We start from the raw sequence: 25,494 nt of genomic DNA on the forward strand, positions 1-25,494 counted from the left end.
TTAAAAAGAGCAAGTAGAAAGAGCTAGAATTTCTTTCCTTGAGACAAAGTTTTGAGTAGCACATGGCATATACACAGAGTGGTCTCCAGAACAGGTGACTGGGCAGACCATTTTGTCACAGATTCTCACATCTAATCTTTTTGGATAGTATGCACAGGCCTGAGACTTCTGTCCCTTTTGGTTTGGTAGCTTGACTTACCCTCTGTTGGCAGACAACTCTGATTGACGTATGGAAGCATCAGCTCCTTACATTCTTACTTCCAGCATCTGGGAATAATTTAAATGTGCTTGTTTGTGACTCTCCAGTTTGACATCTGTTCCAAAAACTCAAGGAGAAGAGAAAGGAAATGTTTTGGCATAATTCCATGGCAGTGTCAGCATGGCAGTGTATATAGTTTTGCCTATTTGTCACATTTTAATCTACTCTAACTCTACTCAAATTACAAAAATTCAGCATTAAACTGGCAAAATACTGTGCTGTACTGGGTTGTTAGGTGCTAGTCTAGGTTTTAACTTATGCATTCGAGGAAAAATGAGCTTTAAACATATCAGCATAGTAATATTTATTTATTTGTCTATTTGCTAGTAGCTTCTTAAACAGTTAAGCATGTAATCTCATACTTTCTGCATAAGGGAGGAGCCAGTGGACCTGGAGTATTTGTCTAGATAGACACAACTGAGCACATTTTCTAAGAGAAGAAAGGACTGCCACTTAGATGTATTCAGGGAGTGACTTCCTGAACAAATATAACTTTAAATAAAGGTATATTTTTATCTTCCCTGTTTTTATACTGGTAATCATTTTACATCAAACACAGGATAAACAAAACAAACAGATCCTTCCTCCAGCTGCATTAAATCTAGCTGCATTATACCAGGCATTTCATACTGAAATGTATGTGATGTTTTTTTCCTCTCAGAAAATTTATATTTTCAGTCTATCTGTTAGCACAGCATCTGATTATGTATACTTATATATGACTTTCACCATCCAGTTTTAACTTTGAAGTTCCAGCTCCTGGCCTGCTTGGGATGTTGTTGGACTATTTATTTACATTCAGCTTGCTGTTGATAACCTGTCACAACCAGCTGCCTGACATCCTGTTGCCTTGAGAGTCTCAACTTTAGCAGAGAATTAGAGCTCTCCTCCATTTCCATGTGAACTCATTGCAAGATATTGGGAATGTAAATTGTTATGAAGTAGGAATCTGAAAATCCTCAGGATAACACATCATACACATATTCAACAGCCAATGAAGGAACTAGCCAGGAGTTCTATGGTAAAAGACAAAAGAAAAAAAAAACCCACCAAACTATTGTTTCCTCACCTCCTTTTTAAAAAAATTTCATGCCTGGAAGAGCTAAGATTAAGAAAACAAAAAATATGGTCATCAATGCCCCTGTCATGGAAGATACTTTTCAGCTTCTCTTTTGTCTTCTGATATGAATTGAACTCATGCTAAATTTCTAGAAGATTTTTTTGATTTCCTAATCAAATGGGTCACGTTAGATAGCTTAAGAACTAGTTAAAGCCAGATTTATCTTAAATAGTTGCAGCTCCTGTTTTGACCACTTGCATTAAGACTTCACTTCTTACTCAAGTCCAACTGCATTAGCCTCCAGTATTGTGATCTTAGATTTGGAAATCCTTGCAGACTTCTCCTTTAACAGCGACAGAATTGAGGAATTCAGTACAAACATTACAAACAGTTAATTAAGAAGTTTGTGGCACTTCTTGCGTGCTGAGTGGCTGAGGTCTCTTATTCTTCATACATTTTCCCTCCTGACATAACTTTTACTTTTTTTATCACCATGACAGTAAATTCAGAGGATGCTCGATCAGTAGATCTGGGACTATATTCTGAAAATGAGGACAGAGGTTTTTATACAGAAAATTTTCATTCTGCTTCCTGGGTTTTCAGAGGAGATGATGTCTCTCCAGATAACAGTCCTAGATGTCTCAGCAAAAGACCTAGACCAGTGGCAAGTAAGTTGGCTAGAGCAACCGGTAATAAATGTCATAAAAATTTATTCATTTTGGGCACTCTGAGGATTTCAGGGGAATGACATTTTGGAGTAGGTGCTGGTCTTATGCTAAAGAAAGGAAAGGGAGCAACCCAAGAATCTAAAAGCTTATTTAAAAAAGAAATAATTCTTGTTTAGCTATTATCTTGCAAAATATCATCATTACTTGATAAACTGGTTAAAGTGCATAACTAATCTTTATGAGGTAAGGCTAGAGGCAATGTAATTCCATTACTTCCTCAAGCTTGCCAAAATCTTAGAGATATTTATGGTCATAAAGTATTACAATGGACATAAAATCTGATTTACATCAAACTTTCAGGCATAGTTGATCTAGAAAGAAAATAATCATTTGCTAGGAGTATGGAGGATTTTTCTATTTCTAGTTTAAATCTGTGCAAACAGATATAGTGAACAACTGTTTCTTTGGGAGGGGAGGTTTTCCTTCACTTCTCAGATGTTAAGTTACTCAAAAGTAACAACAGTTCAAAGAACTATCACAAGCTGAAACACCCCTATAGCTTTCCAGAAATTTGTCCTTTGTTGGAGCCCATAAATAATTCAGAATATGAGGGAAAACAAATGTCCACTATAAATCTTCTGACATGAAAAATTTCCCTTAACACAGATGGGAATATTCTGGAAAACCATTTTGGTTGCTTCTTCTCCCAGGAGAGAGCTCAGAACTTCAGCATGATTGTTAAAGTCAGTATTGAAGTATCTATTTTGGACAGATAACATTGATGTCATGCATATCAATTGGCCTGATATTAAAGTAATCTTGAAAGCAATTTCTGTCTTCTGAATAGTACACAATTTGAAGACAAAACAGCTGTCATAAATTACTATTGAATTGACCTCCATTAAGAAAAAATACATAGTAAGGTAGTCAAATGATCAAAACCAGACACTCCAAGAAATCAAATTTACACTGAAATCATTCTTAAGTATATTTGCTAAAGAACCAGGCCATTTAAATCAGAATAATAATACTAATAGACCCTGAGAAAAAGATGGAAGTAAGCAATTAGACCCTGATCTTCCTTTTTACGGAAGTTGATACCTTTAAGTGTTAAATTCTGATGAGTTGAAAGATATTTCAGCTCCCCTTGGCAGCAGATGACACTGTGGCTGGGGAGGTTGAACTACAGGACTGGAAAGCATTCTGAGAGTGTGGAGTGGATGGATAAACAAAAGGAGAAGAAACAACTATCCAAAATTTAATTTAAATTGCTGTCTGCCTGTACCCTAACATGAATGATACTTGATTTGTTGCAGTCTGAGGGGTGTCACCAACCTGAGGACCAGCACTAAACAGCCAGGAGTGATAGTGAAAGCACCCCAACTATTTGTAAAATCAGTAATGCTCAGTACCTACAAAAACTTTTAAAAACAGACTGCTGCTTATTAAATTGAATGCTTAAAGAAAAAAGGTATCTTTCTTCCTATTTCCAGTTCGAGAAAGAACAGTGAAGATTGCAAAAGGAACTGGCAATTACCCTTGGGGTTTCAGGATCCAGTTCTCAAAGCCTATCCTTGTGACTGAAGTTGACACAAGTAAGTTGTGTTTGTACTGGTTAATTTCGCCTGTGGAAATATATAAAAAGTAAATACATAATATTATATACACTGATATTATGATATGATATGATATGATATATATCTATATGATCTACATAGTATAGAACATCTGTGTTATATTAATTTATAATATTGATATACACAATAATTTCCTTAATTAGTGGGTGCAAGGTGTTTGAGAGCAAAACTGCTCATGAGCAACTGTCTTAGAGCCCCTCTGTCCCTAGCAGTAAATCAGACTCCACTGCCCTGTCTTCTTCCATGTCAGTTCATACCTTGTGCAAGTGCCTGCATTTTGCTTCTCTCAAGATGTAAAGTCTAAAACTTTTTTGGGCTGACATCAATGAATGACAATAGGCCATTAAAAATTAAAATGAGGATGCAGTGATCCTTCTAATATTTCCAAAAATCTTATTGGCTAGGGACACTTCTGCTTGGATCAATCAAGCCATCTGTCAGTCTTGACAGGTGGACTGTTAACTTCTTCTGGTAATTATGATGATTGTAAGAAACCCCAAAAGAAGCTCCAAAACCCAAGTGAGTGAGCAAAGAATGGCAGATGATTTTCAGCGAAGATGAAATGCAAGGATACTGCTTCTAGAGAAGAATGAGCTAGCTGTACCATGCCTTAATAATGGTGTTGGCACTTTTGCTCAGGAATGAGATCTTGGGAGTCACCACTGAAAAGTGTCTTAAATCATTGGCTCTGTGCATACTGTCAACTTAGAAATCTGGCTAAAAGCTGACTCAGTCAGTAACAGCAGAGAGAATGAGACACAGGCAGTCTGTCATTTTACTGCTGCCTAAGACCTTGGCTCATCCAAATTGAGAGTACTCCTTGCTCTACTGCTCTGCATCTCAGGACAGGCACAGTAGAATTAGGAAAAGAGCAGAAGGTACAGGAGACTATGATAGATTCTTACTAGAGATAGATTCTTACTAAAAATAGCAGATACTATGCAAAATGTCATACCGTCCAGAGAAAGCTAGTGCATGCCTTCAGGCCTGGCATCTGAGAATAGCTCTGTCACTATTACCAGTCTTACGTATTAGATTGTCCATCATCCTGAAAACACTGAGAAAGCCTGTGAATTCAGGAGCATGTGAATTCATAAATTCTTTACCTAAGTACAAATAAAATCATACATCATGCATACAATAGCTCTGACACTTACCAATTTATCCCTACTAGTTAAAATTAAGTATAGCAACTCACATTTTATATCACTCTTTGATTTGTATGTTGTTTTCAAACACAGTTGCTTTAAAACAGTGACAACATTAAAAAATAAGGTTTTTCAGACAAGCTTGTAGTAAAATTATGTTTTCTCAAAATATAACTCATTTCATTAGGAAGAAATTCTTCCCTGTGAGAGTGGTGAGGCACTCGCACATCTTGTCCAGAGAGGCTGTGGATGCCCCATCCCTTCAAAAGTTCATGTAGTGTTAAATGGAACTTTGAGCAACCTGGTCTAGTGGAAGGGGATTGGAACTAGATGGCCTCTTTCAGCTGAAATCATTCTATGATTCTATAATGAATATTTTAATAATATTTTTATAACCCACTTATGGTCATAAATTCTGGTATGGCATGCTCAAGGCCAGCACAACCCAAAATGTTCTGACGTTAACAAATTATTTTTAATACACATGAGGGTGAACTGGGGCTTTATTGTGCCTGTTTATTATTAGGCTTTTTCCCTAAAATTTCTAAACATTCTCAGAAATACACTGAAGGATCACATTTACTGCATCATAGGGAGCAAAATCTTAAAAAGTATACAGTAAATGTTAAGGACATGAAATAATATTTTCCAAAACTATTATTTTACAGTACATTCAGAATAGCTATTTATAAATGAGAAGATAAATACTGTATTTGAGAAATTTGTAATTGGGATTTAAGTAACTGTGTTGGTGCCCATGAATAGAGTATATTTATCACCTCCCTAGTTTGTTTCCATTCCTGGCTAGCATGTTTCTGAGCAGTGTTTCATTAGGAATGCATGTGCTTTGCAATGGTTAACAAATAAACAAAAGGTGATGCATTAAAAATCTGATTCAGTTCTTCCTTCACTGGGACCTTTTTAACTTACCATGTAATTTGTTCCTAAAGCCAAAAATTCTCAAAATGCTATATCCAAATTCTATTAACCAGCAAAGATAAATATCAACACAGAAGGTACTCTTTTGGGGTTAAATTCAAAGTTTATCAGAATAATAGATAATTTTTTTCTAGTGACTCTACTGAGCTTTGCATCACATCTTTCTTTACACTTCAGGCCAAAAAACTCTCAGATACTGAAATGTCTATTTGAATCCTAAAGCATTTAAATCCTAATGGCATTTTAAATGGAATTTCTCCATTGCCAGTCATTATCTAGGGTTGCATCCATATCCAAATCCTGAAGCTTCATTAACAGATGAGTAACAGGTTGGTCAGTAAAACTTGTTTCACCTTCAAGTTGACATCATGGAGGCCCTAAAACATAATCCTTGATTGGTTGAACAGATACTTGTTTTGCTAAAAAAGTGTGATCATATAGTCATGCTTGATATCTTTGCACTAAATAAATTTTTGTGGGTTTTTTGTTTTGGTGGTTTTCTTTTGTTTGTTTTTGGTTTTGTTTCTTTCTCTTCCTCTCTCTTTTTCTCTTTTTTTTTTTTTTTTTTTTTATTTTTCTCTTTCTTTTCTCTTTTTCTCTTTTTCTTATTCTCTTTTTCTTTTTCTCTTTTCTCTTTTGTTTTTCTTTTTCTTCCAGATAGTGCAGCTGAAGAAGCAGGGCTTCAAGTTGGGGATATTCTGATAGCAGTAAATGGAACTGATGTCACCAGCATGCCACATTCAGAAGCTGCAAATCTGGCAAGGAAAGGTAATTCTGAATCACAATAAATTAAATGAATGGGTCAGGTTTTCTGTTGAATGCTTCAAGTGCATCCAGAGAAATGGGGTGATGTATGCAACAGAAATCTCAATTAATAGTTTAATCCCTTACTATTTCATACAGTGGTATTGCTGAGGTAGCTTTTTTATCTAGACCTTGTTTTTTAGACACTTTAGAAAATTAATCCCCAAAGAGCATGTAACTGTAATGGTTTTGGCTCTTTTACAAAGAAAGTTACTCAGAAAGCCCTTAAAGTGACTAGAGAGACACAAATGCCTTATTTATGCCTTATACTTCCTCAGGGACAGACTTCACATCTTTCTTCTGTTTCTCTGTTGCCAAGATCTGAAGTCTAGTCAGGAGATAAGAGAGTTCATTTCATGAGGCATTCTTTTGTACCACCACAGAGACAGTCGGGGATATTAGTCCAGTATGTCCTTCCCAGAATTGTGATGACTAAAACCCAGAGATAGCATGTTTACATGGGGACAATTAGTTTACTGCTATTCCCATATTTATCCCAGATAAATTTTTGACAAAGGATCATGGGAAATTAAATAAATTAAAATACTTTTACAAGGCAATGACAAATTTGACTTGACACATACTGTATAATTTAATTACAGAACTGCCATTCACACTATTTCAGAGAATGTTGAGTGTCTTAGCAGATAAATCTGTGATTACTGGTATTTTCAAGTCCTCAGAGAACACCCCCTGGATTGAATCTTGGCATACCAACAACATTCCCAAAGTCAAGTGTCCCCCAAAAAGAAACCCAGCAAATGTTTTGCAGATGAAATTGTGTCCCAGTCACATTTTTCAATCTTCCTTCAGGCATTACGACTTGCTCTTTAGTGTTGAAACAATCAGAATTTCTGGCCTTTAGGGTCAAAATCATAGATATATTGATACTGTCAGCAAATATTGTGATGTTGCATCTCATTGATGATGAAGATAACATTTTTTCTTTAATCTTGCAAGCCATAATCTCTTCTGAGTCCTTACATTTTGCAAATGATAACTAGATGCTTTAGCACAGGTTTGCTTCCAGCAGCCATCTTCCTCAGTGAGGGGCACAGAAAAAGTTACCATAGTCCAAGACATGGAAAATGAAGAATTCTCAAGAGCATATGTAAAATGAGAGAGACTGAAGGTGCCCCTAAGAGCATTTTTAGCAATTTTTCATTAAACCTCAATTTATGTACACCCATTTGAGCAATGAAATTACTCAAATTACTTCTCCTAACTGATAAAATAGACAAGTACCGAAGATGCTGCTGGCAAAAATAGGTCACAAAAATTATTTTAGACGTGTCTTCAGATAGCTGGCTCCATTACCAGTTCTCAACACAAAATTAGTTCCATTGCTGAATTTGTCTTAAAAGAAGGTCAAATATCACTTGATTTAATATGCTTCGTCAGCTGCTCTGCTTCTTTTTACTTCTAGAAGCTACACTGGGAAGACATGGGCGTGGTATAGAACACCGCATTCCTTCTCCCTAACCTATATGGGTATTCAGAAATAGTGACACATCTATAGTTTTGACTTATGTTTTCACATGTAATATTTTAGGTCCTGATATCCTGACGATGATAGTGGGATCAGACATCAGCCGTTACCCCAACACGCCCAAACCTACTTGCCGAGGATATCTGCACAAACGAACACAATCAGCAATACTGAAGGGCTGGAGAAAGAGGTGGTTTGTGCTGAAACATAATGGTTACCTACACTATTACAAACACAAGAAGGTAAGGAGAGTGGCTGGTGAGAAGTGGAATTCAGGAGTGTGTCCTGAATTATGGAGTGTAGCAGTTCTGTACTCAAATTTGCAGATCATTATATTGACTTATGGTATTTGCAGCATAACATCAATGCTACAGGGTTTTGCATGAAGTGTGCAAAGGAGGCGTGTTGAATGTTCTTCTATAGTTCTCTATGCACCTTACATTTCCAGCAGAATAGCTGGTAGTCTTGTTTCTCTGCACCTGTCATGGTAGACATATGAGCCATAAAATCAGGAATGTGCTGCAGAACCACTGGGTAAGCAACAAAACAGTCTGGCGAGTGCTTTATTTCAGCGCTAGCTATTCTGGTGTCAAAACAAAACCAAGTAAAAAACTTCACACTAAAAAGATGCAAACATGTAGGAAACATTCTTTTGAAGAGATTTCATAAGAGATTTTTTTGAAGAGATTTTTTATCATAACCACATCCATCATCAAACTCTTGAAATGTAAAAATTGCACATCTAGTTATACTTTTAAACACTTTCCAGTTTTTGATCAATTAAATATCACAGAGTGTTAGATAAATTGGAGTGAGGATTAGAAGGTGCCTCATAATCTTACATTCTCTAAGATTTAATTACATTTTCACTTCTTCCTTTCAACTAGTAGGCTTCTTTTAATTCATTTGTTCCTCAACTACCTTATTTATTGCACTAAGAAAATAAATATTTCAATCATGCAAACTATGTGCATTTGCTTTTTCTTAAAAAGAGTAAATACAAGTAAATACTGCTTATTTTCTTGCATTATCCAAGACTAGTGCCCTTCAATTACTTTTTAAATTATTTCATGCTGGTTTTTTGCTCTCTGTCCCTGGACTCCAAAGAATACATTTCAGAATACTGAAATATTGAGGTATTACTTTAGCAGATGAAAACACAAGGATTTTCTTTACTGCCTCATGTGTTTACAGAGTACTCTGAAGAATCATTTAGTAAGAGAGAGAGGGAGCAAGATACTTAAAACAAATACAGTTCTTCACTACTGAGAGAACCTAATGCTCAAATGAAATAAGAGGGATCTCAAGTGTACTCATTGGCACTTTTTTCTTTTGGTATGATTTCTCTCAGGATGTTAAAAGAGGAATGCTCATCCCACTTTTTTTTCTACAGGAATTACAAATAATATTTTTCTTTTAACACAACTTTTTATTTTTTATGCCAGCTGCATGATTAAATTGGCAATATTATGTTCCTGATCTTGCCTCATTCTGGAGGAAAAAAATTTCACTTACTGTATCTAGGAAGTTTTTTGAGATAGGTCATTAAAGGCAAGAATAATTCAAGAATTTTAAAAAAACTTCAGGAAAAGCTGTCACTATCCATCCAAATGGCCAGGATAATCAATTTACTCATCTCCATTCTGTTGTTAAGAACATCAGCTTACATTGGTGTATTTCCAGTGACTCCAGCAAGGCCATGCCTGGTTTCCAGTTGTGTAAGAAGACAACTTTTATTTTAGCCTGAAATGCAGCATATAATGTTCTGTAGTCGAGAAAGGAGAGGGCGATTCATCTCTGCTTCAGTCCATATCAAAAAACACGGGGAGCTAGATTTCCTCATCATTGTAATTTACAAGCAGATATTATCCATCTTGAATTTTTCTCTTCCCACCTACCTTAAAAAGAAGATTCCTAGAGTTTTTTACATTTGACTCTCCCATGTAATTGCTGCTCTTTTTGAGTCATCTCTAGCCAATCACACAGTGGTGAAGTGATAGCTGTTGGAAAATATTCAGTCATTTCCCATGCAAAGTTACTTTCTTTTCCCTCATAAAGATGCTGCCAACAGAAATCCTTGACTCTACAACCCATATCAGTAGCTAAAACATTTTTTTCACTTCAGTGGTTGTAGCTGTGTTTGCCACCTCAGAGCAGAGATATTTTTGTGTTAGAACCTTGGTTTTGGTAAATTACTGAGATCAGCAGAAATAAATTATTTATAGTACTTTTGCCTATACTTGGCAGCCATGGAGTTCCACTATATATTCTACAGGTCTGATCCCCTTTTGTCCAGAACACTGGATCTTCTCAAACATGCTAAATCCTTATTTTTCAACATGCCCAGTTTTTCTCTAAAAGGAAGGATGTCTGGAAATTATGAGGAGACAGATATGAACGTACACTTAAATCCTTCCCTAAGGCAAGTATAAGCAGACAAGTTTCTTGTGCTTGAACTTTACACATTTTTTCAGGGAAAGCTGAAAACACCTCAACATAGTCACACACTGATCCTTTCTTTACAGATAAATTAAAATGGTACTTTTAAAGGAGCAACATTTACTCTAAAAGTACCATTTGCTGCTCATCACAGTAAAGGGGCTGCAAAGTAACCACAAAATGTTTGTAGGGAAGCATAGAACAAATAAGTCTTAATCAGCTTTACATGAGACCAATAAGATAGAAAAAACAATCTACCTCACAGCAGCAGAGCATCACTTCAACCTGTTAAATCTCTAAACTGTCATCAGCAAGTCACTTTTAGAACATGACAGCTAACTTGAAAACCTTAAAATTGGTTGCAGTCTTCAGGATTAAAAAAAATACTGGTCTTGTGACTTCATTAAAGAAAAGGAATATAATTTCCAGGACCCAGGAACAAATGGGCCATTAAGGGGTTTAAAGACTGTGGAGCATGCATTCATTTATCATGGGGAAATACCTGCTAGAGTGCTAACAGTGTTTGAGGCTTAATGGGGAAACACAAGGATTAAGAAGGCATTCTAGTCAAAAATTAGTTTCCTAAAATTCCTCATTACAAATATCCACCATGTAAGGTGTTCAACAAATTTAATACTGGCTTTTACAAAACCACTAAGTGAGGGTGCCAGTGAAAGCCAGAATTTCCTAAAAAATATTTATAACAAGCTCCTATCTGGTTTTTATCTTGCAGTGTTTCTAGGAATTGTTTTCAGCCCTTTGGACATAAGTAGATCCTGGTAAAGAGGATAGCAAGACAGATAACTAATATAGCCCCTGAAAGGTAATGAAGAAATAAATATCATTGTGGTTATCGTCTAGGAGAAACTGTAAAGAGGCCTGTCTCCAACAGGAAAGAGTTATTAATGTATCTCCTTTCCAGAGATTCATTACAGATCCTGACTTCCTTTCCAGATGTCAGAGACTGATTAATTCTAGTCAAACCAGTTCTATCAGGTCCTTGTATTACTTTTGTAATTTATTCCATTTCACTGTCCAATTCCCTCAGCTAAGAATGATGTAGAACTATAGTAGTTAGAAATAAAGATCTAAAGAGTATGGGTTTGTTGCCAGCATTTTGTATGGACTCCAAGTAGGAAAGTCAAAAGAAGAAGCTGTGATAGCAAGGAAGTAGGAGCAGTTACATTGGAAGGAATAGTCAATTTGGAAACTATTGCCCTGACAATAGAAAACAGCATACTTTACAGATTCAGCTGTAGTGAGAGACTGAACTGTGAATAAAGAGAAAATTGACTTTCCTGTGAAGCCCCAAGTCTCAGAGAAATGGCCTTCATGACAGTTCATGCTGGTAATGCTCTGAAACATGTTATAAGAAAACTACAACATACAGTCTTGAAAAGCACTCCTCCTGTGGCAGCATTGAAGGACAGGCATGTGCTTTTTTGTAATCATATATAATAATGTCAATTTTAAAAAGAGAATTATGATTTGCATTTCTTAAGCTCCCAAGTTTAATGCCTCTAGGAAGCCCTTAGGCATAGTGTGAGTGATTAAGACAAAGTATCTCAAAGTTGAGGGCAGATCAGTGAGAACAGACATGCATTTTTTATAATCCAAAACAATTACACCCCAACCTGGTAAAAAGCTATTACATCACTTAAATCATTAGATATTAGGTCATATCCCTGTTTCCATTAGAATAGAACAGAGAAGGAAATAAATGCTTTTAAATTATTTTCATTTCTGTGGTATATGGAGTCCAATTTTTACACCAAGTAAGAAATCCCCTGCATGCCATATGCAGAGCCTTGAGAGCATTTCAATCTATGGCAAATATTCAGTCCTTTGTTCTCTTGAACAAGCCTGTGTGTTCATTGCTAAGCCTAATCACTTTATATAAATGGCTTAGCTAGACATAGATTTAGGTCTAAGCCATTGCTTGTAGAGGTATCACTGCTATTTGTTTTTCATTTTTGCTTGGAGCTGTATCACCATAGTCTGGAAGCTGCCACTATATATAGAGTGTATAATCAGATTTCTTAATGTTTACCATGACTCCCATGGCTCTAGAATGTATTTTTCAGTTGACATTTAAAAACCTGCTGAATCCATTGTCTTCAATACATCCTCTGTATTATTTCTGTTGAGAAGTGAGAAATAATGCTAGCTGATGATATATGTGTTAATTTTGGCTTAAAAGATTGCATACCCCGACCCAGAGAAAGTCATACACAGATACATTATTTGATCTGATTCAAGTTGTTCAAAATTTTAACTGAATATTTCTTTCTGTGAGACTTGGTCTTGCAAACTTTCATTACCTTTTGTGGAATTAATTGCAACAAATTAGAAAGAACCAATTAGACCAACTGGAATGTGAAGATTAACCATTCCATAAGACTGTTTGATTGTATTTCATCTGACAGCTAGTACTATTTGGTGTGTGATAATTAGGTTCTTCAAATCAAAGAAGCTTTTAAATGTTTTTCCATATTGTTTTGTTCTTTGGTGTATTTATATTCTCTCTAGTTTATATGTAAATTATTTAAAGAAAAACAAAATTAAAAACTAAGTAAATTCATCTCTACTGGCAAAAAATGCCATACAAACAGTTCTGGAGTCTAGAGCTCCCTGTTCACTGACATACACAAGGCCTTTCCTCGAGGGCAAAGGAAATAGATGTAAGGAAAAAAGACATAAAAAGCATTCATTTTTTCTCTGCATTGATCTCTGCCCAGCTCAAAGAAGAAGTGAACAGACTTCAGCTGTAATTTCCTTAAAGAAACAAAAAATGAGCCTGCCACAAATACAGTGATTAGAAAAACAGACAGACACAGGGAGAAGAAATTTTCAGTGATATACTAAGCAAGAAGCAGCAGACCTCAAGGAGAAACTGCTCGGAGAAAACCAGAAATAATAGATGGTGAAAATTCCAGCGAGAGTTGTGGACACATCTGCTATGATGGAGAAAGCTAGGCAAATAAGAAATAAGCAAAAAGAAAAAAAACCTTCTGTTTCCTGTCTCAATTAAGAGATGTCTATTTTAAGAACACTGAGGGACATCCAGGAAGATATTTTTTAAAGACAGTCAAAATTTGGTCATGCCACTAGTGACCTGAAACCAATCTAAACCAGTGACTTCAGGGCAACTGCCTCACACTTCCTACTGCTGGTCTCCCAAGTTAGCCAAGGCTTCCTTTTCTGCTTTCTAGCCCTGCTCAGTTTTCATTGTCTTTTAGATTCCTTCTGGGATTTGATATTGTTTTCTGTAAAGTTGCTTTCATTCCCTCTTATTAGTAGTTGTAGACTATTTTGTGTATTACTTTCAAGTTCATTTCATAGTTACTCGTGTCATTACTTTTTGTATTTTTTTGCTACTAATAGCATGAAATGTGCATAGATTTTCTCAGCTGCTTCTTAATGATACATGAAGAAGCTTAATTTGTATAGCATATATAACTGTGCTTGAACAAAACTTAAGTGCAATGAATCACTCAGGAAATACTATGAATGGCATTAACTGGAATTCTGGAATTGTACCAAATTAAATAGGACTATATGCACTACCTTAATGAGTATTTGATACAATATAGAAAGGAGACATCTAATTTTCTATTTTTATTTTTTTCTGATTTCTGTTTCTCATCATTATACATTGTTTAATACTTTAAATTTCTTTTGCAGAAACATTTAACCTAAAACTCAGATCATCTTAGGAAAACAGCAGTATAGGAATAGTTACTGCAGATGTTTCTCCTGTTCATAGAATAGCATGTACCAGAGAAGCACCTGCTTCCTGCCTTCTACCTAGAAAACTTCATCCATGTTTGATACTGAAGACTGCCTAGAATTCATAAACTAGATGATCACAACCTTGAGGAAAGAAAAAAAAAATTAGATTAGTGCAGAATGGAACAGTAGTAGCTAAAATCTGAGTTAGTGCAGTTAAAATCTGTACAAAACATGATCATCTCAGGCAGCATCACATAGGTATATTAGGTCCCATAATGGCAGTATCATCAATGGGTTGAACTTTAGTCTCAGGCATAAGAAAATGCTTCTATAATTTTGTTATTTTTTTTAGCAATATACCTGTGGCAATTCTTGTAACAAAGGGATATTTTCCAAAGGAATGATCTCTTATTCATGAAAGCCACATGAGTGAAAAAACAGCCCTTACAAATGTGTGGATGTGACACATAGGCCATGGTGTTAACAGTGAACAAGGTGGTGCTAGGCTAATGGTTTGACATGATCATTATGAAGGTCTTTTCCAAGTTTAACAATTCTATGATTCTCTGGTCTAGATTATCAGAAGGAACACGGCTCTCTATCATTCAGTGAAAGGCAGTTGGTCTCCCTTTAAATGTGTCCAATCCATTTTATTCCATTCCTCAATGTATTTGAAAAACAGTGGGCATAAATAATTCTTGGTGCCACAGAACTTCTATTTATATTCATTCTAGACACCACAGAAAGTGTTTACAAAATAGATTTGTAGGGATATGCAGTAATAGTGATCAGTCATTTCAGTATCAAAAGTGACCATTGCCTTCAGGACCATGGACAGGATCCCACTGAAGAATGCCTCTTTGGCAGAGCACAGGCTGTGCTTCGCTGTAGGAACGGGATTTGGACCTGAATACACATTTTGGTTATGCTGTCTTTGCAATGTTATTTTGTGTCTGAAGGCATTATAAGTAAAGTAGTCACACAGCACTGACAATTTGCAGGATTGCCTTCATCTTCTTCAGTTTTACATCAAAAAAAATTAGTTTGGCATTAAAAAATAGGAAGACAAGGAAGTGTAGAAATCAAAGAAATGTATTCATGAATATTTGTTTATGCTGTTGTCATTATTAGGGACTATTTTGTTTCTACAGAAGAATTATGTGTAACAAAGTGATATTTCCATGTGCCAGTGAGAATGAAATCAATTATTTAACTATTTAATTCCCACAAGAGCATTTTTTTTTTTCATGGAAAGCTCTTTATGTTTATTTTTAGGTTAAGAAAAAATTACATCAGGCAGTTACAGTTCAGCTCCTTCTGACTAAATTTAATTAATTCCCAGGAATCAACCAGTTTTATTCTATGAGACTCCACCATCTGTGTATTTTGCAGATTGCACTCATGATCTTCAGAGCCCCCAGCATTAACTTTCTTTTTTAATTTTATTCCCACCAAATTTGATGCAATTGTTAGAACTCCGGTCACAGATCATCAAGGAGAAGGGGCTGAGAATATTTTTTAAAACACAGCCAGAGTTCATTGTCCAGATGTGTGCACCTTTGTTTTGAGTTATGACACGTATTTAAGGAAAGCTGGGCTGGGAAATTGTGGGAATAAACTGCTTCACCTACCCATGCGCATAAAGGAGCTTAATGGCTCTTTATTGCCAACCACTTGGAAAGACATTTGCAGTGCCTTTCAGTCTCAAAGAGCTTTGATAAAATCAGAAGCAAGCAAAAAGGTTTTGAAGTGCTCTGCATTGAAGGTTGTCTGAATTGTGTGGGAAGGTTTATGAACATAATGATATTTACAGCAGCTTCGCAAAGGAACTGAAATTATGCTCACTATTTTCAAGTATAAGTATTTTTTGCCTGTATCTATGAATGTAAGGTGAGTGTTTCTCCATAAACCAAACTGCAACCACTGCATTGTTTATCAGAGAGACCTAGGATCCTAAATTCTTCAGTGCACTTTGAAAATCCTGGTATCACTCAGCTGCACCCTCAATGTTTGGAATATATACACATACCTAGAAAGTTTTTTTGCATGCAGATATGGCTTCTGATGAACCAAAAGCAGGTAAGAGAGCAAAAACAGACACATAAGTTTAGAGGGTGTTTGATTAGTTTCATATTAGCTCTGAACTTTGGGCATTCTCTCTTTCTAATTGCAGGATGAAGGGAAGTGCAGACCCCTGGAAGTAACAAAGCTGGAAGGAGCAGAAATTGGTGTCGACACAAGTCTGGGTAAACCATTTGTTTTTAAATGTATACCTCAAGCTGGAAACAGGATTTTCTACTTCTGTGCAACTTCCAATCAAGAAATGAAGAGGTAAGAAATCTTTCATTTTAATGGCTTCTGTTTTGTTACTCCAGTGTGGGAAGAAGGAGGTTGCATCTTTGGAGGATGTTCACAATACCTACCTTGATCCTTAGGGAAAAAAATTAAACATCTATCAGCAATTTAAGGGAAGATAATGTTTCTATTTCTCAGTTTCAGAAGCTTCAAAAATTATTTTTCAGTTTCATAGCTTTTTTTCTTTAAATAAAATCTTTAATATTCACATTGTGTTACCCCCCTGATTTCTTCATTTATACTGAGAACAAAAACTTCACCCCTATTCTCATGCCTTCTCTCCCACTTTTATATCAAATGGAAATGTAAGTTTTCCTGTGGATGTAAACTTGCTTATCAGTCTCTCTTCTGCCCAACAAGGATAGCGCTGGTAATAAATACAATCCCATCTTCATCTCCTTTTCTGTCACATTTTCATTTAAGTATTTTAAAATGCAAATGTGCCACAAAAACATGTTGGTTCTGATAAGAGGCCATGTCTTTAGGTTTGACACAGAGTTAGAATTTAAAAATAATGTTTTTCATTTCCCAAAGATAACAGGTGACAAAACAAAGAGATTAAAATCACCCATAATATTTTAAAGGGTTTTTACATTTCCCACGAATTCCCATGAAGGAGAGTAATCATTTAGCCTGACAAGTTGAACTATATTTGAACTATACATTTTGATATATAGATTCTCCTGTCTGCAATATTGCCTTTATTTATTACAATGTGTTACACAGCAAGCTTTGTGACTTAAATTTTGGAGAGCCAGTAATGTTTATTTAGATTTAATCCATTTGTTTTCTGAATTAAAGCCTTAAATATGTCCTGAAAATTGTGCATCCCTTTAGATACTGCATATGTCAGCAAGAATTAGAAGAGGCAGTGAAGCACATTTGTTCTGATCTACCAGACTAATCTATTCTCACTTTTTGTCGTATTACAGGTGGCTGGAGGCTATGGATAAAGCAGTGCATCCCATCCATCAGGTAATGTTGTATTTAGGTGAGAAGTGTGTGTACAGCAGATTGTGCAGAAGACTGAGAGAGAGAGTAGCTGTCTTTGTACATGGTCAGATGCAGACAACATGGAAGCTGCATACTTTTGTTCTGTTGGGCTGTGAACTACTCCCAATCTAAGAGCCATATACAGAATTATGACTCAGCTTATATGCTTTGCTGCGATATGGTGGAATTAATCAAAATACTTCCTCTCCAGATATGACCAGCTTTAGGCTGGTTTCGAAACATAACACGAAATTATTGTAGCAGGCAGAAAGCAAGGCCTTGTGTTAAGCCTTAGGTAATACTGTTCAGTGTAAAAGAAGAGAAGGGCCATATCTTCCTAAGTATTCCCCACATTTCTGCCTTGATTTGAGGGCAACCCACTTTTTCCAACAGAATATTGAGTGACAATGAGACATGATTGCTGAGTTCTTATTTTCTGTGTTTTCAGAGATAAAGAAAGATAAGTATGTTGATAAAAATTGACTTAACCATCTTTTTACACTGTTATGTTCTTTGCTGGCCCCTGTGGCTGGGAAAAATACAGTCATAATTGATCTTGAGCTGCTACTTGGAGATGTTACTCAGCCCAGCATAATTCAGTATCAATGGTCTCTGGCTGGCCCCTGAAATGGGAATTGAAAAGCTAACTTTAGTATTTTCAAACTTTGAACCAGAGAGGTCAAAGACATTTTAGTCTGCCCTTTCCTGGCCCTGTGAGTCCTACTCTCCTGCTATAGACAAACCACCTTTATAAAAATATGAAAATTGCAAGGTACAAATTAAAAGCTGCATTAATGAGTGAAAAAAAAAATTATATGAGTGATTCCTTCAGCAGTATTTCATGATAGGTTTAAAAACAGTGAACGGTGTTTCTTGATGCTTTAGTACCTTTTGATGTAAAATTGATTGAACATATATTTCTTGTGGCTTTAGCTTTCACATGAGGTTATAAGTGCGAAACCAAACTAGTTTCCAAGTATATTCTTCCTGAGCACTTCTCAATATGAAGGAATCCACACACTTGAAAACAGCAAAAATAGATCAAACAATTGAAAGTGTGTATCCTAACCTAAAGAAACATTAAAACAGCCTGAGCCAAAAAGAATAATAAAGGCTTACACAGACAAAACACATCAAAAGAGTCAATCTTTATTGTAGAATGCATAAAACAGATAAAATTTCCAGCATTGGACATACAGAAAGATTACTCATGCATTCATCCATTAACAACACGGTAAAAAAAGGGAAGGAAGGTTCGGGAAGGGAAGGGAAGGTTTGGGAAGGTTCGGGAAGGGAAGGTTTGGGAAGGTTCGGGAAGGTTCGGGAAGGTTCGGGAAGGTTCGGGAAGGTTCAGGAAGGGAAGGGAAGGGAAGGGAAGGGAAGGGAAGGGAAGGGAAGGGAAGGGAAGGGAAGGGAAGGGAAGGGAAGGGAAGGGAAGGGAAGGTTCCGGGAAGGGAAGGGAGGGGAAGGGAAGGGAAGGGAAGGGAAGGTTCCGGGAAGGGAAGGTTCCGGGAAGGGAAGGGAAGGTTCCGGGAAGGGAAGGTTCCGGGAAGGGAAGGTTCCGGGAAGGGAAGGGAAGGGAAGGGAAGGGAAGGGAAGGGAAGGGAAGGGAAGGGAAGGGAAGGGAAGGGAAGGGAAGGTTCTGGGAAGGGAAGGGAAGGGAAGGGAAGGGAAGGGAAGGGAAGGGAAGGGAAGGGAAGGGAAGGTTCCGGGAAGGGAAGGTTCCGGGAAGGGAAGGGAAGGGAAGGTTCCGGGAAGGGAAGGGAAGGTTCCGGGAAGGTTCCGGGAAGGGAAGGTTCCGGGAAGGGAAGGGAAGGGAAGGGAAGGGAAGGGAAGGGAAGGGAAGGGAAGGGAAGGGAAGGGAAGAGAAGGGAAGGGAAGGGAAGGGAAGAGAAGGGAAGGTTCGGGAAGGGAAGGGAAGGGAAGGGAAGGGAAATGAAACATTTAATGTGTGATAGTCCTTCCATCCAAGTGTGAATGCAGTATCCCACTGACAGACACCATGACATTTTCTTTGAAACCCAAAGAGCAGATGGTGAGTTTTCTCTTGCCAGATTTTATAGAGTAAAGACCACTGAGATCAAGCAATCAACACGACAATTTTTAAAAAAAAAACTTCATACAGCTGTGAAGTAGACCTATTTGTACCTAAAAAACATGTACCGAAAAATAAAATAGGTGCAGAAAAGGCAAATCATTATTTTAAGAAGAGACTAGACATTTGGATATTTTCTATCACATACACAGTAATTTCATTTTCAGCATTGAATTTTGTTGTTACTTAACCCCAGTAGCAGCTCAGCCCCACACAGCTGCCCACTCACTAGCTCCTAGTGTGAGGGGGGGAAAGAATGAGAAGACTGAAAGTGAGAAGACTAGTGGGTTGAGATAAGGGTGTTTTAATAGGTGAAGCAAAACACACACACAGAGGTAGAGCAAACCAAGGGATTGATTCACCCCTTCCCATGGCTGGACAGGTATTCAGCCATGCCCAGAAGAGTAAGGCCTCATCACATGTAATGGGTATCACCGGCCGGGGGCTATTTACAGATCATGAACAGGATGGGACTGCTGTGGAATGTGCCTTGAGCTGTTTTATTTTTCAGCATCAGTCTCATTACATGATTATGACAACGGGAAGATGCCAGCAGCTCACATCTCAGGCAGCAGACCAAGAACTTAGTGTTACAACTTACTTTATGAGTTTCTTGACCAATCACACAAAGCAAAAGCATATTGACAGTAGTTCTATCCAATCACCATGAGCACATGTACTTCTGGTTAAAACAATGCTTGCTTATTTTGAATACAATACCTGCTTGTAAGCCTTAAAACACAACGCACAGAGCTCCATTATTAAGCTTTAACCTTCCTAATATCTTGCTAGATAAACATTTCTGTAGCTTAGAGAGTTATTCTAGACAAGTGTTAATACACAGACCATTGTTCTATTTGTCCTTGCTTTTCTACAGTTTAAATAACTTTTCTGCTGACCTATCTCATGGCTGCTGCTTAGCTCTAATCACAGTTCTGCTGTCTCTAAGGCTTGCCTTTTGCAACTTTCCAAAAACCCTCTAATTTTATGGATTCCCACAATGGGTACTCAGGAAGAGAAACACCACCACTCTAAACTTCCCCCCACTTCCATCTTCTTCCCCAAGTTTCATATGCTGAGCATGTTGTGTGTTCTGGGATATCCTTGTGGTTGCTTAAGGTCACCTGTCCTGATTGAGTTCCCTCCCAACTCCTTGTGCATCCCTATCCTCCTTACTAGTGGGGTGAAGGGCAGAAAGCCCTTGGATCAGTTCAGCCCTCCTCAGCGATAAATAAAACATCCCTGTGTTGTCAACACTGTCTTCAGCACAAAACCCAAACACAGCACCATACTATCTATGGTGAAGAAAATTAACTCCATTCCAGCCAGAGCCAGCAATACTTTTCAAAAGATTTTCAAAGCAAAAGGTAATTTCTTAGCAGAAGACTAGAGCTCGGGTCTTTTCATACTGGCATGTCCTCCTTAATTTTTTACCAGAACATTTCATTACGTACTTACTTTACAGAACCATGTGTGGGTAGATGTCACACTGCATAACACTACACTCCCACCATTGGCTATCAAGAACCCCGAGTGCCTGGGGCTTCTCCACCAGCTGGACAGGAGCAAAGATGTCTGGATTCAGCACTACTGCATTCTGAAAGATGGTTGTTTGTACTTTTATGCCACTCTCCGGTCTACATCTGCTCAAGGTAGGGATGACTGCTAGATTTTAATTTATTATTGTAGTAGAAATGTTTCACTGCAGTTTCCAAGTAGAATTTTTACCATTAATGGGAGTTTCTTATCAGGAAATTCATACTGTTCCATGAAGGTGAATGACTCAGTCTCTATTTATTCACTAGCCACCTAATTCCTGACCCTAGTATTTTTTCCTCCCACATTTTTATTTTTTTCTTTCTGAAATGGAGTTATTCTGCACACATTACCTTAGGAGCAGTTATCAGAAACAAGATTCAACCTTCTAAAGTACTTTATGATGGGTTGAGGCAGTGCCTCAGGATGGTAGTCTCCTGAAAGCTGTCAAATCCTGCATGTTAGGAAGTATCCACAGATATCATGAACTCTGACTGGTTGCCCTGAAACTACCAGGCTTTCACATGACCTTGTTAAAGCTATTCCATCCCTCAATTTGCAGAAGTTTCCTACTGCTGGAGAGCTTGTGGTCTGGGATGCGGCCACAGCCATTTGCAGCTAAAGCTGCCATCTCTCCTGCCACAGCAGGAGAGGGTGGCTGCCTGCTTTCAAAGCAGAAAATGATGCTACAGGGGTCAATTGCAAGCAGAGCTTACTTCACACACAGAGAGGGGATGGCTGAGGACCTGTAAGTGCTTCCTCCCTGTGCTAAGGTAGCTGGCATTCAGAACCAGAAAGAAAATACTTTTCTTTTTACTCGCTAGGCAGTCTTCAGACCAAAAGGGAAAAAATTTTCTTAGCGCTTATGCTATTATGATCAGGCAGAAGGTACTCCACTTTCTGTCATTTGCATAACACTCTTCTGTGGAGACCCTGGGGGGCATTCTCTGGTCTAGAGAGACACAAGAACCTTCCATCAAAAAGCTCTGTTAGACCCCATTGGCTCCTTCCCCTATTCCTACCATCCTGAGCCACACTTACTCCCTATTCCCTGATTGGCCCTCATCTTTGTACTTCCCCAAGACCAGGCTCAGCCCCCAGGCCCTTGTAGTGTGGTTGCCGGAACCTGAACATCTCACCACGTGGCTGAATAAAACATCTGTGGATATTATAAAAATGCCTTTCTCCTTCCTTACCCTGGACTATGCTAGCAGCAATTCAGACTGCTACACTCTTCATCTGCCCAAGGCCATACTTACAAAATGACTAGGGATTTCCTTTTTACATTAAACCAAAGCTAGGGTTTTCACAGAGAAAAACAATGAATTATCAGGAATCCAGAAATTAGGTTTTATGCATTTATAACCCTGAAGCTTATGTTCCTACTGCCAAATATTTTCTTTTGGTGCTTAAATATCCTACCACATAAAAATTCTTCTATATGAGAGTATTTTTTTCTTGTTAGTGCATTTCTTTTCCATTTTCACCACATATTCTCTTACATCATTCTCAATGCTAGAACATTAATTTGGTGCTGTTGTGCCTAAATATGAGACTCCCTAAAAATAAAGACCATTTTCTCCAGATGTTTCTGACTATTTGCCATATATGTATACAGTGAACTTACACCTTAAGTTGCACTGCAGTAAAGTCTGAAGCAAAAAAATAAATAAAAAGAACAAAGCAAAACCAGTTAAAATTAAAATGACCAGAAAATCAAGTTCTGTCTAATGCGTCTCCTTCACAGCCAGGTAATGTGGCCTGCAATGACACCTCAGTTACTAACAGCAGCAGCAGTAACCAAAACTGATTTTAGGCACGTTATTTTTCATGTTGAAATTCTTATCCCTTTAGTTTTTAAAGGAATAAGAAAGAAAGTATCAGTGACAAGAGCCCCTCTTCCAAAGAACTTTACAGTAGCTAGAGGCATCTTCATTGATGGCACTCAAAAACTAGGAAAAATATTTCACCATCTTCTCTTTAATGAAAAGCTAAATAAATCTTTATTGTTCATCATTTGATAGATAAGAAGCCTGTTTAACATTGTTGAGATCAATTTTCATAAAAGAAACAGTACTTTCAGATTTTTAAATATAAAGTATATAAAACTCTGTGAAGACACCAATCTGAAAATCCAATTTGCCAGATTTGTTGGTATGCTTGTAATTGGCAGTAATTCTATCAATGGTATCTGCAATATCCATAATGCATACTATTTTATTCTATCCAGGTGGCCTTTACCTGCAGGGCTACATTGTGAGTGAGCAGTCCCTGGGCTCCAAGAGATCTGTCATTGAACTCAAACCTCCATCCGAAGAATTTAAAACTTTTTACTTATGTGCAGAGAATGTAAATGAAAACAAAAGGTAAACCAAATATTTTTAATTTGTCTTTTTTTCCCAGTTTATTTACCAGACTTTAGGAAACCAGGAACTCTGTAGCTTGGGAAGATCTAGTGACAACTTTGCAGTCTGTTTTTACTTTTCCCTCTATATTTCCCTTTAGCAGTAGCCTTAGTCAAACTGCAGTAAAACATATCCTGTAACATGTGAGTCATCAGTTCTGTTCTTTTCAATGTTGGAACAACAGCAAGGCTGGCTTGCAGAGGTTTGGAAATAAACCTGGATAAGCTGTTTTTCACAATTATGTGTGGGTGATTGTACTGAACACAAAAGCTATGGCACTTCTCATTAGTGAAAGTAGAGTGTATATCCTTCTCATTCCCAAGAATTATTGACTTTGATCAATGACCATTGTAATTTAATTAATTTAAGCAAATTGGGCAATGGAAACACATTCTGAAGGTAAATTCCCTCACCATAATCTAGTCAAATTCCAACATCTGTAGGAGTTTTTACCTAAAGCCTATTAATTACACTACCTAGGCTTTAATTTAATGAATAGAAGACAAAGCTTTTCAGTGTGTTGGAAAATTGCTGTTAAGCTATATTGTTTTTGCAGCCAACTCCTCCACCTTCTGCATCTCTCCAATCCACTGATTATGAGTAGACATAGTAATAGTAATAGAATTGAATTCCACTTACTAAAGGTGTGTCTCAAAGGGCAGAGAAATGCATACATAACACTTGATCAAGGACAATTGTTGGTCTTTAATTTCTTCTAGGTGGATTACAGCTTTGAAAGCTTCAATTAATAAATGGTTACCCCTACACCAGGCAATCCAAGATTTCATGAACAGACCACTGGAGGAGACCAGGATGTGAGAAGAAAGCTCAGGTTTTCCCCTGTTTCTATTCTGCATTTAAGAGTCCATACTATATCTTTTGAGTCATCTCAAGAGATATTCTAGCAGCAGTTAATCTTTAGCATTGCTATACATTCAGAACTTTTGGAAGCATTAAAAAATACATGCAAAGAAATGTTGCCTCCTTTGTCACTTATTTTGTGTTTCTACTTCAACTCAGACCACACATAGAGTCTACTTTACAACTGTGATGTGACACACATTCCACATACATTTTGTATTCCCTGCTGGGGTTTTTTTTTTGTGGTTTGTTGGTTTTTTGGGGTTTTGGTGGATTTTTTGCAAATGCAGTCTTGGCAAAGTGTTCTGGTTTTTCATCCAGATAATTCATACATAGGCTTACCTATAAGTTTCTAGGTGTAGTGATGCTTGAGACCAGCTGGGTTTACTGAAGAGTTAGCAGCTACATACTATTACATGGAATAAATCTGTACATTTTTGTTGTACTATTATACATTCTGTCTTAATTTTATGATGATTTTGATTTGGTCATCTGACATCATATCACAGCACATTTGTGAACAGAAATCAATTCAAGAATCAAAATTTTTTTTCCTCCAAAGCTAGCAGTAAAAGACAGCAGCATAACTCTTCCTATGAATAAATCTGGATATTCAATTTCCAAGCTCATCAAAACACTAATTCAAGTAAAATTACAAAGGTTATTTCAAAAATGCACCCAATATAAACAAAAAAAAATTGCCCATCTGTAAAACTGAAATTATAAAAGCTGCGAAATTTGCTTTTCATATGATCTTTAGACCTTAAGATTGTTTAACACACTAGAAACTCAGCTTCTCACTTGCTGGTACTATTAGCCTGGAAAATATCAATTGCAATGCAGAAAAAAGTTTAAAAAAGCAAGTGGTGCTCCCCCAGCCACTAGAAATGTATTTTTTAGGAGACAGATTCATTAGCTTTACATGCTTGAAGCAATAGTACTTCAAAGAATGCTGATAAACTGTTCCAGTTATTTGCTACAGTGACTTGAGTGATTTATTTCAGAAATAAGAATGGTTAATTAAACAGTGTAAGAAATTTTTTGAAAACAGGCACCCAACCCTAGATATGTTAC

At 37.1% G+C, this 25,494-nt stretch overlaps 1 protein-coding gene across 1 annotated transcript in view; it reads left to right on the plus strand.

Annotated features, from left to right (window-relative positions):
• The window catches only part of LOC128943787 (uncharacterized), a 30,484-nt gene extending 5,991 nt beyond the window's left edge, over window positions 1-24,493 (plus strand). Inside the window, exons 3-11 of the mRNA XM_054286699.1 lie at window positions 1,820-1,987; window positions 3,481-3,582; window positions 6,369-6,479; window positions 8,068-8,246; window positions 16,349-16,506; window positions 17,463-17,505; window positions 21,084-21,270; window positions 23,385-23,520; window positions 24,279-24,493. Of these exons, the coding sequence (XP_054142674.1) occupies window positions 1,820-1,987; window positions 3,481-3,582; window positions 6,369-6,479; window positions 8,068-8,246; window positions 16,349-16,506; window positions 17,463-17,505; window positions 21,084-21,270; window positions 23,385-23,520; window positions 24,279-24,378 (1,184 nt within the window). The 3' untranslated portion in view covers window positions 24,379-24,493. The remainder of the gene's footprint in view (window positions 1-1,819; window positions 1,988-3,480; window positions 3,583-6,368; window positions 6,480-8,067; window positions 8,247-16,348; window positions 16,507-17,462; window positions 17,506-21,083; window positions 21,271-23,384; window positions 23,521-24,278) is intronic.
• Window positions 24,494-25,494: the final 1,001 nt, after the last annotated feature.

This window comes from Melozone crissalis, unplaced genomic scaffold (genome assembly GCF_028551555.1).
Source record: "Melozone crissalis strain CALT ecotype California unplaced genomic scaffold, PUWL_Pcris_2 ptg000005l_1, whole genome shotgun sequence".
NCBI classification, from domain to species: domain Eukaryota; kingdom Metazoa; phylum Chordata; class Aves; order Passeriformes; family Passerellidae; genus Melozone; species Melozone crissalis.